Source organism: Parasteatoda tepidariorum, chromosome 9, assembly GCF_982258835.1.
Source record: "Parasteatoda tepidariorum strain Cologne lab strain chromosome 9, Ptep-v5.0, whole genome shotgun sequence".
In the NCBI taxonomy this organism is placed as follows: Eukaryota; Metazoa; Arthropoda; class Arachnida; order Araneae; family Theridiidae; genus Parasteatoda; species Parasteatoda tepidariorum.
In genome coordinates, this window is record NC_141763.1 from 102,946,529 (window position 1) to 102,965,906 (window position 19,378).

Genomic DNA, 19,378 nt, shown 5'->3' on the forward strand with positions numbered 1-19,378 from the left:
TACTATGGTTTGGGCAGATATAGCCAGAAATAACATAGGCTGACCCAGTTGAGTACAGTGTACAGATTACAAATAAATAGTTAATAACGATATTTATAGTCTGAACAAGTAAACGCGGTAGGAATAAAAAGTGGATAAGCCTATGTTGACAATCTTCGCTTTAGATTCTAAGCCTAAAATTGACAGTTTTCGTTCCTTTTTCGGGAGGAGCGCCGATTTTACTGTTCAATACGAAAAAGTTCCTTAAAAATGAAATAATATGTTGTTGTTTTTTTCATATTTTCCACGGAAAAATAATAAAATTATTTTCTGTTTCCCATCCACCCTTTCCCTTGAATCCACATTTTAGTTCGGCGACTTTACAGGGTTTTAACAGCTCACAATAACAGACTAATAAGGGAATGATAGTGAAACCGTTACCTACTTATCAACCATTTTGGCGATATTGTTGATATTTTTGACGACAAAAACCTTATTAACCTTAACTTCACAAAGCTTCGGGCTCTAAATGCATGAGAATTCATTAAAATTCATTCGAAACTTCACGACTTTTCTTTTTTCTTCTTGGTACGGATACTTGCAACAGCAATGATAATATACGTTTTTGGTAGAACAATGGTACTGATAGACCCTTTTGTTTTTTGATTCAAGCAAGTTTAGTCTATAAAGAAATACATAGTTTCGTCTAAAAGACAGATGTAATGTTCCAAACCTTTTACATCCGGGCCGGTCAGGACCGAGGCTTATTATTTTTAGAGGTTAAAGCTCCGAAATTTCCTATTCGACGACATCATGGTGACAATGCGCCATTACTTTCCTGACAAACGGGTACCCATCTAATTGAAGCTGGATGGGGAGAATTTGTTGCCCATAACAACAAAATAATAATGCAGCCAGATAATGGTATACGTTTCTTCCATACATTACAAAAATGTTTCATAAATAACTTTTACTAAAAAATTTTGTTTTATAAAATTCTTTATAATTAATTTTCACAAGAAATTAAAGCAATGTTTATTGTAATCAATTACACAGCACAAGTTCTAAAAAAAATTAAATTATTTTGTAATTAAATTCGATGTTGAAACATATGACGGAATTAACAGAAGTTCATTATGAACTAATATATTTTCTTATTCCATTCAAATATTATTTTATTGTATTTCTAGTATCTTTGAAAATTGAAGAGTCTTAACATAAATAAGAAAAAAATGCTCTGTAAATGTAATAAGAAAGACACCCTGTTTGTTTCTTGCCAATCAAACTGAAGTTTTGGAAACAACGGATAAAAAATAATTTTTGCATAATCTTAAGACGTTTAAAAAACTTGTTCAATGAAGAAAATTTATCTAGTTCAACGAAAAATATTTTCTATGAATTTTGTGAAAATGAGTTAAAGGAATAAGTTCAAATATTTTAAATACATTTGTTTCGTATTTTATAAACATTCAAAAGTTATTTTAAAATAAAACTTAGAAAACGATTACAATGAAGCGTTTGTAATCATTGACTCGAAAATTATATCACTCATTATGTATATTTTTTAATTAAAATTATCGCAATAAAACTAGAGAATACATTTTTATGGTACAAACTAGTTTGTAACTATCATTTGTAATTTGTTCAAACGTCTGGAGCTAACTTTGACGTATCTCTTTTGAAAAACCATCTGATTAAAAATATATGTGACTCTTTTGTGACCAGAAAAAATAGAAATCAATGAGATACCTGCAAGTGACATTGGGTGGGAATCTCGATCCTGATTCATTGTTGACACGTGGCATTTCTTTACGTTAGCAACTGCTCCTTCCATTCTATTTAGAGTAAGCCAAGTCAAACATGCATCCATACTCTTAAATGACGCATTCAGAATTCTTTCACAAAGATTCTTTCCGAAAGAATTCAATTCTTTCATTATATATTTACACAGCGACTTAACACAAAATAGGCAAGAACAATCATTAAACTAATAATGCATCGAAGTTGCCAGATATACAAAATAAAAATATATACAATAAATTACATAAACAAATAATATATCTAAGTTAAGTAAAAGAGGTAGACGAGAAAGAATTAAATTTTAAATTCGATGTGCGTTACGGATCTGTATTTTATTAACTTATTGTTAATTAACATTTCAACTTATTATGAAGAGAAATTTAGCTCAACTTTAATACGCCATTTTGCTGATAAAGATTAGCTGGCTCTGACGTCATAGGTCACATGTGTGGGTATGGGAAGAGTACATGCGTAGAAGTGAAATTTTAATTTTTAAGCATTTTGTAACTAAATTGCGATTTTGAAGTAGACAAAAGAAATTTTACATACTCTTTTCTAACTGTGAAATATATCTGTTTATAAAACTTCAGCTTTATTGGCGAATGAAGGTATTTTCCTCGGAATAATAACATAATAATGAACATTTACTGTCATTTTTTTTAGATTTTAAATTATGAATTTGTTTTTGCATGTAAGTGTTATTTTTATGTTAATTGTATAATTGGACAATTTTGATGATATTCTCTGAATAAAATCATTAATTCATTTTTTTTAGCTTTTCATAAAATAGTATTAAATGTTAAATAAAAAAAAACAAGAAGTATATTTTTATAAAGCAGTTCAAAAAGCAATTGAGTTCTTATATTATGCAGAATGTGGTCTGGTTAGGAAATTTTTAATTTTATTTATAAAAGTGTCTTTTATTTAATTTCCTTAAAAACAAAAACTTAATAATTAACTTTATTTCAAACTTAATAATAGTAACTTTTAAGCTTTGATTAACGTAGCTAAATTTAGTGTGAAATTATATAAACTTAGTTTTAAATATTTTAAAATTAATTTGAAATTATCCCAACTACATGACCGAGAAGTATTTCTACACAAATATAATAAAAGTCCTTTTATAATAAGACAATTATTCGAACTTGAATTTGTCTTAGTTTTAAAAAAATAAGTGACACGCAAGTTTAAGTTGATTTTAAATCTAATATTAAATAATGTTAAAATGAAAGATTGTTTTCATTATCCTGACTAAGCATTTATTGTAGAACTCCTAGAAACCATTTTATTATTTTTCTGCAGTTTCTAAATATCCATAAAATATCTCATTTCATTTAATTTTTTAACATATTTTAATTAGAGATTTTCAAAAATTGCTGCTTTTAACAACAGAAATTATAGCTGAAATAAGAATGTTTTTCAATTTATCGTTTGATGGTTTGTATTAAATTATTATGAAATTTTATTCATATGTTATATATCCATGCAAATAATTAAACTATATTACTTACCCATGTACTCCGTATATTATATGTGGATCGTTGTATATATTTTGCATGCTTTTGTATAAAATTATAATTATGACATTTATACATGTACTAAAATGATTTTATTTTACTTTCATTGTTTATGTGTAAAATGGATGTTTCAGTACTAAAATATCTCACAGCTGTTATATTTAAGTGTTAATGTTACATTTACGTCAAAGATAATCATTCTATAACTATCTCAACAATTGTAATAATTAATCGTAGATTACATAATTATGCTACTTGAGTATAATTATGATATACAATGAAACACAAATTATATATGAGTTGCTCAAAAATTTACTTACCATACTTATGTGGGAAGAAAACAATATTTACCAGAATTACCGGAACCATGGTAACGCAGAGGAAGTGGAGAGTGAGGAAATCGCACAATCTTGAAACACCTATTCTATTTGAAAAGATTATATTTCCTTTTAACTAACCTCCGTAATCTTTTTATCGATTTTGAATATCACTTTAAACACTGAAATGTTTAAAATCAAAGTAATGTACACTTACTTATTGTTGACGCCTTTTCAAACGATACATTAAACTTTATAACAAAACAACTGAGAACATTGATGTTTATAAACAAAATTTATGCAGTCATTCAGAGATGTAAAAAACTTTGATTAATACTGATTATTGAGCATTGTTACTATTAACCTGCGAGTGACTTAGACCTCGATTTTGTTGAAACGTGGCATTTATTTACGTTAGTAACTGTTTTTTTTTTCAATTCTATCCCAGCCCGCCAAGTATCGATTCTCTTGACACATTCTATATTCTTTCACCAAGATTTTAATTCTCTCGCAATATATTTCTTGCTTCACAAAAAATCAGGCATGAAGCCATATAGAACAAACTAATTATGCATCGAAGTTGCCAGGTGCACAAAACAAAAATATATCATGGTTACAATAAAGTACATAAGCAAATAATAAATCTAAGCTAAGTAAAAGATATGGACGAGAAGGAATTATATTTCGATGAATTCTATGTGCGATACAGCGCTGTATTGAATTAACTTTACGTTAAATAATATAACTTATGTGGAGAAACGTAGATGAACACGCCATTTTGCTTATAAGAGATCAGCAGGCACTGACTTCGTGGGTCACATATGTGGGTATCCGTAATCTCTTTCTTGAAGTGAAAGTGCCCAATTGAGTCACTTTTTCTGTATTTAAACTAATATAGCAAGTTGATAGTTCGACTCAAAATCTATACAACACTACCATAATAATTTTCTTTATATTAATGTTCATACATTAAGGAAAAGATTTAAAAGAAACAAACATTACCCGCCTTCATTGCTTTTAAATGTTTTCCCCGTAGCAGCTGTGAGATAAAATGCTTGCCTTTCTTTTAAAAAAAAATGTATTAATAGGTGTTTTCGCCTTGAGTATTTGTGTTGTAATTGTTTTGTCCTTTTTCATTGTGCATGCAGCAGCAACACACTGCATAAGTGCCGGACAACTTCCTTATAAAAGTATTACCTCTTTCTATCTCTCTTTCTCTTCATTTTTTTCGCACCTGCACTACTGAGTTCACAGTTTTTTTCACATCCCAAATTTAATTTAAAACACTTTTGTTCATTGAAATTTTATATTCTACTATTGGAACAAATTTATGAATCGACACAATTGCGAAGACTTTCTTAAGTGGACAATCGTTTGAATTGTTAAATTCAAAAATTCCTGAAATGATTACGATTCAGTCATTTTCTTTATCGTTTTATTCTGAATTTTTAAGAAATTATTCAATTTTAGTTGATTTCAATTGAAAAGAAAATGTATAAAAATGATTTGTCTAATCGAATGTCACATTTTCAAATGACTGAAAAGAATAACATAGTTACTGTTTGAATTCTGGTAATGAAAACTATAAATATTTTCCATTGGAAAGATATGGCACGCAATATTTTATTCCACGGGAGTTAATATAATTATAAGTAACAATATTAGGGTTTGAAAAGTATTAGATGAAATACTATATTTTTCTAATACCATTTATTTACCTGTTGACGTATGCAGCTGAGAAAAAATAGCATTTAAATTAAGTTTACACATTTTTTCGCAATAAAAATCAAAAATTATTCTTGAAATTTTTAAAAAGATTTTTTAAATGAATGGAAATTTTTATAGTAAATATTGTAGAAATTTTACGAAAAAATAATAGTTTGAATTTGTGCTTTATTTTGGAATTTGAAAAGGTGTATTCGGCAGTGCAGGTATGTGCTCTATCTCTGTGTAAATCAACGTGGTTTGATTGTGTGATTGAAAGCTTGATATAAAATGCTAAATGTTGTATAATTGCCTGCTTTTTATGCACTGCTCTCAGTGTCTACCATTCCCCTTCATTCAATGTCTTTTAATATATACATTTATTGTTTTTGAAAATATGTATACTACGTATGCTTATACAAATAAAAATAATGAGACTGTGGTAAGGAATGAATTGCAAAAATAATAATTTTTATTGTTTTAAAAAACTCCAATATTTGATTGGTCCGCTCTCCTGCCCATGCAAAAATGAGCTCTTATTTTACATTTAAAATAAACTAATTCATTAAACTAGGGCATACTTAAGAATCTTTATAATGTTAATAGCAATTATTTATTTCTTTAAATTTTTTTTTCATTGATGATTGCGGATAATAATTGCAAATGCATTTTCATTTTCTGTTTGCGTTATTAATTTTAATCTAGATTGAAGTTTAAGTAAAGCATATGCTAATTTGCTGATGCAGAAGAAAATATGAAATAAAATAAAATGATTGATTGATTTGAAAAGTAAGAAAAAAAATTTCTTCAAATGGTGCGAAATTGATCTCTTTCTTAGCATTTAAATAAACAAATGAATAAAATTGACGCAACCGTCTTTTGTAATACCTTTTTAAGGAAATTTATTTATTTTTTAAGTTATTCTTTTCCTCATTTTTAATTATTGATTTCTCACAAATACATTTTCATCTGTTGTTTATGCTATTATTTAAAATTTGGAATAAAGTTTAGTTGAAGTGAATACTAATTTGCAATTACAAATGAAAAGGTTAAGTATGATGATTTTAAATTATTTTATTTTTACAATTCTAATTTTCATAGTTTTAAAAGTATCGGTGGTTTTATTTATCCTATTTTTCCCTTTATAAAAATTTAGTTGAGATGGATTGGGGTTATCTGCTTTTCGACAATTTCAAAAATAAAACTTTTTTTAGCATTTAAAAAGAAGTAAAACAGGAGAAAACATTTTTTTTTGTCAACCTTCTTATATTTTTACTAAATTTTATTTTTAGATATTTCTGGATGAGTAGATATTTCTTCAAAATAGAATCCTCTATGTCCTAATTTTAGTTTACAAGATAGTCACTCAACAAAAAAAATGACTCTTAATTCTGTTAATTATGTATCGTAACTTTTGACATACCTACGATAATTTGTACAGATATTATAACATACATTTTTTATACGTTTTATAAGCAGCTGGAAAAAGTAATACTGAAACGGTTGTTTTGGTTGCAACCATGTCTGTTTTGTCGAATCATCGTCATCAAGGGGGAATAACGTTATCTTCAATATGAATTCGATTTCAAATAAAACGATTCGATTTCAAATAGATAGTTTGCTTTTTTTGAGTTATGCGCAAAATTTTATGCATGCGGTGCGTAAAAAAAATAAACGGTCCACCCTAAACTACTGTTGATCTAATCTTGACGTTCTGGGACTCAATCTAAATGGTTAGAGGGAATGAATTCAAATTTGCTAAATAATTAATGCAAGCCATCACTTGCGCTTTAAGTTAAGGAATCAGACACAAAAACGCACTTTTTTGAATAACCGTTTTTTTTTTCTCCACGAATTTGTATTTGGGTAGCTGCTATCTTGAAAATATTGTGTCCCTTAGTTCCGGTCAGGAGAATGGTGCAAAGTTTGGATCCCTTAATGTTAATTTTGCTTTTGGGGTATTTCATCCTATCTCGAGAACTTGTTCAGTGAATTAAAAAGTTTTACACACAGTTGCAAAATTCATTTTTCCAAAGAAAATTCCATGCAAAAAATTTATTTTAGTAAATATCTATTGTTATTTTATTTAATAAAGGAGAAAAAAATTTTAATTGTAAGATGTACAGTTTTTTGCATCATTTTACACGGCAAAATACAAAATTTAAGCGAAATCAGTTGCATATATGCTGAGAAATCAAATTTTAAAAAGTCGTATATTTTAAAATCATCTGCACTAATACAAATTAAAATATTGTCTGCACTAATTAATTGGCATATTTGATTTCACTCCCTCGAACCATTAAGATTGAGCCTTAGAATGTGAAGGTCTGATCATTAAATCAAAAGTTATTCAAGGTGGTCCGTTTATTATTTTTCTTTTTCTTTTTTGCGCTCTGCACGCTTTATAAATATACTCGTATAAATAAGATTTAATGATGTCACTGTTTAAATAGCGTCAATTATGTTTTAGATTAATACCTTTCCTAAAATGGGTCGAATTTGAAAAAAAAGCATAAATACTATCTTACAGTAAACGATTCCTTCTCTATAATCTTAAATTAGTACCAAATAATGTACCTACCGTATAACTTATTGAGTTTGAATTTCTAATTATGAACAAATTTTTCAGCCGTTTAAAAATTATACAGATTTCTAAAAAAATGTTTAAGTTTTTGTTCATATCGAAAATTATTTCTTTGATAAAAATCAAAGGATTTTCTTGCATCAAACCATTTTTGCTTTTAGATGGAAATAGTAATATATAAATTGTAGAATTAGTTTTTATAAATAAAGATATTTCTTATACACTATTTTATTATTTGAAAATCTTTTATGCTAAATTATATTTTGTATTCCAAATTTAGAGCAACAACTTGGAGAAGAGATTTTTCAAACAGTTGACGAAGAAGTCCAATATCAACGAGAACTACGCTAGGGGTACGTGCTAGAAGAATTCATTTTTATTTTCAAAAAAATTTAAACAATGAATTGTTTAGTTTTTTTTTAATAATGACTAAAATTGATTAAATTACTAAGATGCTGTCCCTAATCAACAGTTAGTCATACTCATAATATTCGTGTATAGTCATTTGTATTTAATCAACTGTATGTCAGTCATAACGGTAAGCAACCCTATTAATATTACTGTAATTACTGTACAATTAAGTCTATTGAGAAGTGTAAAACTCAAAATATTATTTTAAAAATTATGTTGAAGTGTAATCGCGTTTTTCCTTACATTATCTTTTAACATTCGTCCAATAATTTCGACTAGTATAAAAACTATGTATAAACTTAACCCATTTGCCCTTAACCTATTTGCCTTTGTCTTATATGACGGGTGTTTCCTTTTTTTTCGAAGAAGAAAAAGTAAACAGCAAAAGTGTTTCTTTAAACTGAAAATCAGTGGCGCGACAGCTCATGAAGGGCCAAGACCAACTGTGCCCATCACAGTTGTCTTGACCTTCGGCTCTGAGGTACAGACGCAGATGTTCCGGTTCGGAGGTCAGCTAAACGCTGAACTCCCAGTGTTCTAGGGTCCAAGCATGCTTGGTACTCATTTTACCGACCCACTGAAGGGATGAAAGGCTGTGTCAACCTTGCCCGGTCCGAGGATAGAACCCCGAACCTGTGACCGTGGCACTCTTTGTTTGGTGCTTCTTAGCTTGGGTTTATTTCGCAGAAGTTCTGTCCACCGCAGCTTATTAATAATGAAAATACAGATCTGAAATCATAAAACAGTACTTTCTAAACCTAAATTAGCAGAATTAAACATCCACTTTGTATAAACAAATATTTATAGTAATTATAAATACACTTAGTATGCGCAGTGTGCAAATTGAAAAATTAGTAAATAAATCAAAATTAAAGAGAAGTTCTATCGATAGATCTATCGATAGAAAAAATATATTATTCAAAGAAAGTTCGTTTTTATTTCTGTTTTCGTTGTTAAAATAACACTCATTAATAGAAGTCATCCCTCGAACCATTAAGATGAGTAGAACTACATAAAAATTCGATTATTAGATCAAAAGTCTATTCAGAACGTTTTTTTTTTCTTTTTTTCTTTTGAGCACTATGCACGATTATTTTTTTCGACTGGCAAATTATGAATTTATCCGATCACAAAGGACTATTTATTTACATTTTATTTTTATGTTTATGTTCATTTGAAAATCACATTTTCACTATTTAATTTTTCTGCGCTAGCCAGTGAGCAGTCAAAGTTGGCGACTTCCAGCACTTCACACGGGCAACATTACCGCTCATCCTCTACTTCCACAGGGCTGTCATGGCGCTGTTTGTTCCATCCTATGACTGCCAAGCAAAGCGTTGCATCGCCAGTTATCCAAGTCGAATTCCTACGCAGCGCTCGCAGGTATTATAACACCATCTCTTTTCATTACAATTCACTAAGCGAACCTATCTCCTTTCAAGAGTGACCATTAAATGTAGTAAGTTGAGTCACCTACATTTCAAGTTAAATTAACTTTGCAGTGTTATGCAAGCCCGAAGTTACTTTAAGGAACCATAGCTCTCTCATTTACAGCTGTTTTAATTTTAAAAAATATTAATTATTAGTGGAAATTAAAATCATTCACTTTTTGTTTCAATCTCAGCCAATTTACAGTATTACTGGAATAAGAACTTGATTGACTTCCAAAAAAATATGACTATTATAATAAAAGTCGATTTGCCTCAAGCACTCAAAAGTAGGCACCCATTCTCAAGACTTCCCAGATGTGAATGAGAAAGTCAAAAGCGATTTGTAACATAAAACGCAAAGTAAAGAGTTAATGACTCTCAAACTAACAATTGACTTCTAATTTTTTATTCCATCAAACTTCTTGTTCCTCACACCTTTATAATTTCAAATTAAGTCTTCAAGATTTTGAACAACAAATCAAAATATAAAATGAAGCAAAAGAGTAAGAAAGAATTCGCAAAAAAAACACTTAAAATTGCAGTAACTTTCAAATAAATTAGAATTTAAAAAAAAAAATAATAATAATAATATATATATATATATATATATATATATATATATATATATATATATATATATATATATATATATATATATATATATATATATATATATATATATATATATATATATATATATATATATATATATATATATAAATAACATACTCAAGTCAAAATTTTTGATGGTTTTCCATAGAGGGACCAACATAAACTTGATGGTAACTATCAATAATTCCATCATGAACCATTATATTTTTCGAAGATAACCAAAAGTAAATAACCATCATCCCAATGTAGGAATTTGAAATGATTTATGATTGGCCAACGTAAGAATAACAGCTTGTTTAGATGGTTTGTTCGTGTTGAACCAACAGAAATTTCCATCATAGCTTCTTAGAAATCAAATGTTAAAATGATCATGAACAGCCATCATCCCAATGTACGAATTCGGACTGATTTATGATGAACCAACATAAGAAGACTGTTTTGTTGGTATCTTCCTGAGAACCAACAATTATTCCCATTAAACCGTCATGGAAATGTATAGTTGGAACCATCACGGATTGTTGATTCATGAGAATCAAACTTAAAATAGCATTTTCCATCATGGAATGATGGAAATTTGCCGGCATATCAAAAACCATGAATGCATAATGGAAAATGTTGGATGATGGTGACCATCAAATGATGTTGCACCATCATGAATCGCACTGAAACCAACGTGAACCATCAAAATGTTTTGATGGAACCATCAAGAATTTTGCCTTGGGTATCTTATTGATACTAAAGTGGTTATCAACTATAGTTAATCATACGAATCTAAACACTTTCGGTCAGATCAAATTAAATTGCTGGGCACAAGTCCTAAATTGAGGACTCAGCCAATTGCATTCGTAACATCTAAGCGTTCGAAGATACTCCTTCCTTGACGTTCGCAGTCACTTTCCTCCAAGTTTTAACATTAAGTCACTTCCGAGACACGGAGCTTTCAAAATCCACTCCAAACTGTTCTCAAGATGCCGTTTGAAAACAGACTGAAAATTTTTATCAGTTTTCATCTTATAAGAAGAGGGGAGATATTTTTACCTTCTCTTTGTGTGTCCCACAGTGGACTGATCGTTAATACACGGTTCCCAGCAGATCACCGAATTCAAGCATCACTGGCTACGATCAGTGTAGGAGGCCACTTTGATCAGCCTGCTTAGGGTCCGAGGGTGTGTGATATTGGTCCTCGTTAAACTGCTCTACCGTAAAGTGCTCAACTTTCGCACGCAGGTCGTATTAACAAGGCAATTTACTATACTTTTCCTAAATCAATTTGTATCATTTCTCTATTAATTTTGCTCTGTAATACGCAGCTTTTTTTTTTTCAACCACTACCTTTCATGATTTTGCCCTGATGTTGCCTTTCACCAAAATTTATCAACCATTATTGGCGTCCATAACAGTATGGTGATTTTTCAACCTTTTTCTGAAACGATTTAATACTATTTCTACATTCAGTTTGCTTATCAGTACATAACTTTTTATTCCAATTATCGTTAGTTTTAAGTTATTTAATCTCTTAGAAAAGCATTTCAAAAGCATAATTATAACAAAAATAAGTACGTGGTTTCAGATTACTTAAGGAATAGTAATTTTATGACGTAGCTCACTTATGGTACTATTCACAATTGAATTTATCTGACATAGCGAATAAATAGATTAAATATTAGAGAGCGTGCAATAAACTCCTTTTTTGATTAAAGAGAATTATAAGAATGCTAACATCACTGATGCTATCTTCAAAATATTTGGAAGGAAAAGTTTCGTCTGCAATTTTATTTGTATCCATATCGAGCTCTAAGGCAATGAAAAAATTCTATTATTCAAGGACGAGATAACTGAAATTTTTGAACGATTTAAGGATTAGGGGCTGAAATTATCTCCTTTCATCCACTGTCTGAATTTCACGACACTAGCATAACCGGTTCAGAAGTTATTAAAGAGAGACACACAGAAAGACAAACTCTTCATTTTAATATTACAGATTCTCTGCTTGCTTGCCTTGGATGATAAAGTAGGGTGAGCTTAGGCTTAATCGAGTCGGTCGGGTAGAAATACCCATCTTAACGGTTTCCTACACTGAAAAAACTTTAAGTGAATCTTAACACCAAAAGGGTGACTATTACTTTACACCAAAGTAGCGTTACACTACACCAGGAACTAAAGATATTTACTGGTTTAGTTAAAACCTAAGAATGCTTTTTAACACTATTTGGAATGAAATATTGCCACCATATTCAGTAAAACAAAAAATTTATTATTACACTAAGATAAGAAGCACAGTAAAGTTATTTTTACGATACAATAAAGTAAGTAACATTCATTTAGGATACGCTATTCGTTAAATAAAATTAGTTTGTAGGTCAAACATACGCGCTGAACGGAGAGAATATCAAGATCCATTCAAATAAGGCTTAACATAACAAAAAGTGGATGGAAATTATACATTATACAATTATTTAATACAGTTCACAGAGATTTAAAAATTAATGCATAAATAACCTTCTAACTTTTGGCGCCAACAAACTAACCTCTACTCGTACTCTGATTGTAAACAATGTACTGATGATATCCAAAGTACACCGATATTTGTTTTCGGAATCGAAAATAATTCATTCATGGAGTGAATGCGCGTGATCTTAGTGTAAGTTTTTTTCAATTATAAGTTGTTGTTTTCTGACACTATTTAAACTGTTCACAAAAACTCGAATTGGTATCGATTTGAAATAAAATGTTCCTTCGCGTCATTTTCTGAGTTGTTCTAGTTAAAATTTAGAGAGATATTAAATCTCAGTTCTTACTACCAAGGTTTTCTTATTCTTAATTCTCGTGAAGGACTCTTTTTTACTTATCTTTCATTTTCATGATAATTACGTCCTCTATGTCCACAAATCATGCATTTTCCACAACTGTTTTTTTTTTTTTTTTTTTCCTTTCTACATGACCTGTCCTTATTTCACAAATAAAACCCTCGTACTTAAAGTTAAGTTTGAGTCGCAAATCACAAATCAGACGTTTAAATTTTTAAGGCAAACATTACGATTATTAAACATTTAATTTTTAAACATTTTAAGCAGACATTAGCAAACATTAATCTTGCTGCCCCAAAAACTAACTTCTTGAGGAAAATAATAAATTAAACAAAAGCTGTACACTTTATCCTTTGCATAAGTCAATATCGAAAAGTAATTCATTTTGTAAAAAGTGTTTGTTTTTATTTAGGTTCTATCACCCCATTCTGCCTTATTTCACAAATAAGACCTTCAATCGTAAATATAAATTTGAGTCGTAAACAAGTAAGTCAATGATTTACTTTTTAAAAGTTGTTGTGTATTTGTTGTTGTGGCCCCGAGGTCGGGCCGATAGCTAAAACCAAGTTAAAGAGATCGTGGATTCTCAAAACGTCCTAAACAAGAAGAAACTACTTTTACATTTAATTACTATTTTTTTTTAAGTAATCTAAAATTTGCTTCTCAAAAAATAACTTAGAAAATAAATTGGTGAATTTAACAGAAACTGTGCAATTCATCTGATATCATTTGATTATGCATAATGTCAAAGAGCAATTCATTTTGATACAACTCTGCTGTATGGCAAAAAAGTGTTTCATTTTATAGGTTATACTCTTATTTCTTCTTAAATTAAACTTTCCGTCATAAAAATAAAGTTGATGAGTAAGCAAGTTGTCAATGACTTACTTTTTTAAAAGTAAATCAATTGTTTACTTTTTCTTACATTGTTAGAAATTCTTCTGTAAAAATGGTTAAATAGCAATTTATTTCATTGTTATTTTAACATTTTCAATCACAACAGTCAAATAAAAATTCTATTCAAATTTTTAACTGTAATGTAACAAATGTTTAGAACAAACAAACAACAATGTAGCAAATGTTTGGAACAAACAAACAACAATCTAACAAATGTTTAGAATGTATAATACATACGACTAAATAAATATTTCTTTTAATTATTATAATTGTGCAAAAGTAATGATATTTACAATTCATACAATTTTACGATAATTTCTATTACAGTCAAAAGTCGTTGAAATTAAACTTTATACTGATATTACGTAAACGTTTACAAGAATGAAATAAAATTAGAGCACACATGAAAACGAAATCTGCAGCCAAAGTTAAGTAATTGCCAGCCAATGCATGCCATCTTCTTTCCCACACATTGTGATGTCATTTTTGACTAATAGCGCGATCCGGCCACTTTGAAAATTAATCGCTCGTGGACTATCAGAACACAACACGAAACTATCATTCACGCATAAATGGAGCATCACCCGCAAAGCTCCAATATCCATTTAAGTTTTATTCTTGTGGTTTAGACACTATGCAAGTTGTGAATGGTAACAAACCCTGTAGTTTTGTATTCACGGTTTTTTACCCGTACCAATTGTAAACGTTTTCAACACCGTAAAAGCTTAAAAAAATTGACCTAACCATAAACTTTATGGTTAATCGGATGGACAGACTGCTGCCGGTTATTTTACCGCAATTTCAGAATTCTAACAGTGTGCTGTTCTAAAGGAACTGTTCTGTTTGTGTAATATTCCCTCCAAATCTTGCCACTCTTAAATGGTGATGTGCCGTATATGTTTGTTTTGTGATTCTTGCATCTTTATTGAAATAAAAGAAATGGATGCAAAATTTTAATTTTCTTCCCAGAAGTCTACATGAAGTCCTTACTGTTTCATAAGAGAAATTTGATAATTAAACATGAGCTGTACACCTTCTCTAGTATCCTTTGCATGAATCGTAAACAAATATTTTAAGTAATTCATTTCAATGTAGCTATATTCCATGGTATAAAATCTAACCTCATAAATTAATAACGGAAATTTTGAGAAGTAATATAGAAACTATCAAAACTTTAAACAGTGATAAAAGTATGTCGCATCAATGCTCCGATTTAAAAATATTAGGAAAAAACAATTTAATAAAAATTTAAAGTTACCAGATACTAGTTGACCAATGGTTGGCATCCATTGCCAACACCGCATACTATATATTCGCAACTTATTAAAATAATGTTTTCTCTTTCTATATTTTCATAAAACAGTAAATGAATAAATAAACGATAGAAATGCCTAATGCTTGTGTAAATATTCTTTGATAAATATGAATCCAAGATCTAAAACAAAAATTAATAGCGTTGAAAAATAATGCTAATATGTGCTTATTTTTCGTAAGAAGGAAAACTTCCAAAGCTAGAACTTAAAAAACTTAAGCTTATTTAATTATACCCCCTCAGATAAATATACTTATTAAAATTAATTTATCTGCAATCATCATTTTGGTTGAAAATGTCGATTTCATTCAATACGAGATTAGTTTTACGCATAAATTATAATGATTTTTCTTATAAGATCTAATGTAGCGATCTAACCACTTTGTCTGATACAACCTTCTTGCCTAATGCAACAATTAATTTAATCATTTTATCCGATTTAACCTCTTTTTCTATTATAACAATATAATTCTTTAATCAAATATAACCTCTTCTTTACTGCAACATCAAATCAAATTATTTTGCAAATAAATTCTTCTTTGTCTCATGTAAACACTAAAGTTTAACCATTCTGCCTAGCACAATTTCCTTATCCAATGTAACAGTCAAATCTAACCATTTTGTGAAATATAACCTTCGTGCCTAACGTAACAACTAAAGTCAATCATTTTGTTTAACATAACCTTTTTGTGCAAGTTATCAATCAATTCTATTCATTTTTTCTTATGTAACCTTCCTCTTTAGTGCGACAATTTAATCTGAAATCTAGCCTAACATAACAATTTCATGTATCAAATGTTTCTAACAATCAAATCATCTTATATAATTAAAGCAAAGCGCAACGTGAATAAAGCACAAATAAAAGTACAGAAATGGACATACTATAGTTTCTGTTCTTTGAACAAGAACCTTCTTCAGTGTCTAAACACCAAATGATAATAAGCAACTCAATGCTCTTAACTATTTTTCTCTAACCACCCGACCCTTCATATTCAAGTCTCCTATCGATAGAGCTGTTAAATTTAGCCTTCTCAATTTACACATTTGATCGACTCAGTTCCTCATACTTGATTGCAAATACTGTTGATTTTAATTCGGAATCTGCTCTTTCTGAATCTTTGAAATCTAACATTGTTGTCTTTGTTGTTTTAAATACTGATCTTATTTTGAGAAATATTTATCTAGGGCTCCTAACATACGGTCGCTATTAGCGACTCGTAAATTTTGAGTGGTGACTATATGATTAGCGTTTTAATTAAGAACTGAAAATTTTTTAATATTTTAAAATTTATGTTGCCCTAACGATATTTTTTCCGTTTTTGCCCGTGTTTTTGAAAATTATCGGAGAAAAAAATCCTAATTTTCCTTGTATTCGCACTATCGCGTTTTCCTTAAATTTCTAATTCCGTGTTTTGCTATAATATCGTGTTTAAAGATCATTTAAAAAATCATGATGAAATGCATAAAAATAATTGTGGATTTGCAATAGTTAACCCTTGATTTATCAAGTTGATAATAAATGCAAATTCGAACTAACGTGTTCGAAAATTTAAAGATAAAGTTTCATGTTCGCAATTCAAGATAAAGATAAAATTTCATGTTCAAGAGATTCTTGAGTCAATATAGTTTCATTCAAAAAAATACGGGCATTTTAAAAATTACATTGAAATCCATGGGTATAATAGCCGAAAAAAATTATTAAAAAAAAAACCATGTGAATTTATTACAGTGAATGACCAAAATCAAGAGAATGTCTACTTTCACCGGCGAATGTCAACAATCACTTTGGTTAATGTCTGAAACATTTGCCATATCCGATTTGATATTAATTTATTCGTTGATAACATTACATTTATTCGATATTTTAATATCTTCTGAGGATAGGCTGGGAGAAACATCAGTGTTTGAAATACCGATTAAATGCATACTGGGCACTTGACGTTAAGAAAACATTGATGTAGGGCATGCCGTCCAAATAAATACCAGGCAGTGGCACTGAACCTTAAAAAAAACATCAGTTTAAGGCAGGGGTGTCAAACTCAAAACCTAACTTGGGCCAAATAAACAATGCTTAACTTTAGGTGGGCCGCAAAAAAAAAAAATATTAGTGTTCAAGGAAACAAATATTTTTATTTTCTATAGTACATTGTAATAAATATATATAAAGTAAAATTATTGTTTGATATTTGACATCTCTTCTCTGCTACTATCTTTCCTAGTTTGGGAGAAATTTTATTGGCCGAGACTACTTTCAAAATTGGCCCAGCGTGAGCGTTATTAATACGGTTTAGGACAGGAGATTAATTTCCATTCATAACAGAAAATAATTACTCGCACTGATAAGTACTTCCAAACATGGAAAAAATTTCATATGCGAATTTTCGAGTATATTCAAACTTAGCAGGTAAGTATTTGTAAAATTCAGGCACACCCACATCAATGTATTTTGTCTTCAAATTTGAGTCGCACTGAATCTCAATCATTTCCATTTGCATATTACTGGGTACTGAGTCTATATTTATTGAGAAAATCGAAGAAAACAAACAAAACTTGTCTTCCAAAGAATTAAAATCTTTAAACCTTGTTTCAAATTCTGTTCTAAGATTAGAAATTTTTTCTGCGTATTTTTGATACGATGCAGTTTCCCTGGAATGAGAGGTGCTGCAAGCCAATTAGAATTTTACATTTTTGCGCGTACAATTTAAAATGATCCGTATAGTTTATAAATAAAGTATATTATAATATTATATGCTAGTTTCTATTCTAATTAATATTTCTATTTTATTTTTACTTTGCGTCGGACATATTGACAGGGCCGCAAAAATTTTGATCTCGGGCCGCGAGTTTGACACCCCTGGTTTAAGGTATACCGGGCAGTAGCACTTAACTAGACCAGGTATATATTTCACCAAAGGCGACCACGTGATAGTCAACAACCACTCATTTTGGTCATTCACAGTAAAAAATTCACAACGAAATCGAACATCTGCATCAAAAAGTTAACTTTCGAAATTAACCTGGCATTAATAATATCTCACTAATAATATGTTATATCATGATAATATCTAATAAGAGGAAATATTTGTTTTTATTCACAGCAATAGCGTCATTTTTGTGCAAAGTTCAGAATTTCAGAATTTTCCTCCGAAATTTTTCGGGTACCGCAGACTCGGACGAATTGCCAAAATTGCTCCTTACTTTGTAAATTTGCGTTAAAAAAAAAAAACGAACTTGAATCTTATGAAGCGTAACCGCAAATTCTAAGATAATATACGTATTTAGTTGCAAAAATATAATATTTTGAAATTGCGCATATCTGTTTATATTACGCATCTGAAGATTTGTATTATTTTGGTATTTTATTTTGAAAAATTTCTAATATTTTATGTCGTAATAAGTATTTTAATAAGCATTTGATTTAATGTTTTCCACGAAATTTCAAAGAGGTAAAGCGGATGAGGTGCTTCTATTTTTTCGGCTACCAACATTTTTTCAAAGGGTTGAAAGCCCTGAGTATATCCATTTCTGTACTTTTATTCACCCTGTGTTTTTCCTTTAGCCTCTTTTTAAACATCTTCTTCTTCTCTTTCAGCCCTGTGTTAGCCATAAGTGCTTAATTGAAGACTGCACTCACCTAGAGGAGAATTAAGAACTTATTTTCCAATACAAACTGTTGGACTTTTCTTCTGAAAAAAAAAAGAAGTTGTTGCTGCTTCCAAACTAAACAAAACGAGGATGTTTGCTCCTTCATTAATCTTCAACGTTTTATAACATTTTTTCGAATAAATTAGTGGTCGATTCCGGTGGTCTCATGGACATCGAAAAACAAGAAAAAACTATCAGTCTCAAAATACCTGATCAGAACAGTTCTTTTTTGGCTGCTTAATTATTGATTTTGAACATTTTTTACACGCGCTGCGATATTAAATATTTTTTCACCTATTTATGAAATAAATTATTTTTACATCAATTTATGAAATCGATTATTTTTACATACACTTATGAATT

General features: G+C 29.6%; 1 protein-coding gene across 11 annotated transcripts in view; it reads left to right on the top strand.

Moving 5' to 3' along the window:
• Nucleotides 1-19,340, top strand: part of LOC107436973 (uncharacterized) — a 272,773-nt gene extending 253,433 nt beyond the window's left edge. For 2 of the 11 annotated variants that reach the window (XR_011637865.2, XR_011637861.2), the window contains exons 27-30: nucleotides 4,762-4,803; nucleotides 8,182-8,254; nucleotides 9,527-9,695; nucleotides 18,963-19,340. Coding sequence is in view for 3 of the 11 variants with exons in the window: in XM_043041297.3 (XP_042897231.1) it covers nucleotides 8,182-8,254; nucleotides 9,527-9,695; nucleotides 13,574-13,643 (312 nt within the window). In the remaining 8 variants the exon portion in view is untranslated. Of the gene's footprint in view, nucleotides 1-4,761; nucleotides 4,804-8,181; nucleotides 8,255-9,526; nucleotides 9,696-13,573; nucleotides 13,648-18,962 lie in introns of those variants that run through there. The other 9 variants (XR_011637864.2, XR_015429466.1, XM_043041297.3 and 6 more) reach the window with 7 other exon arrangements.
• The last annotated feature ends 38 nt before the right edge of the window (nucleotides 19,341-19,378 follow it).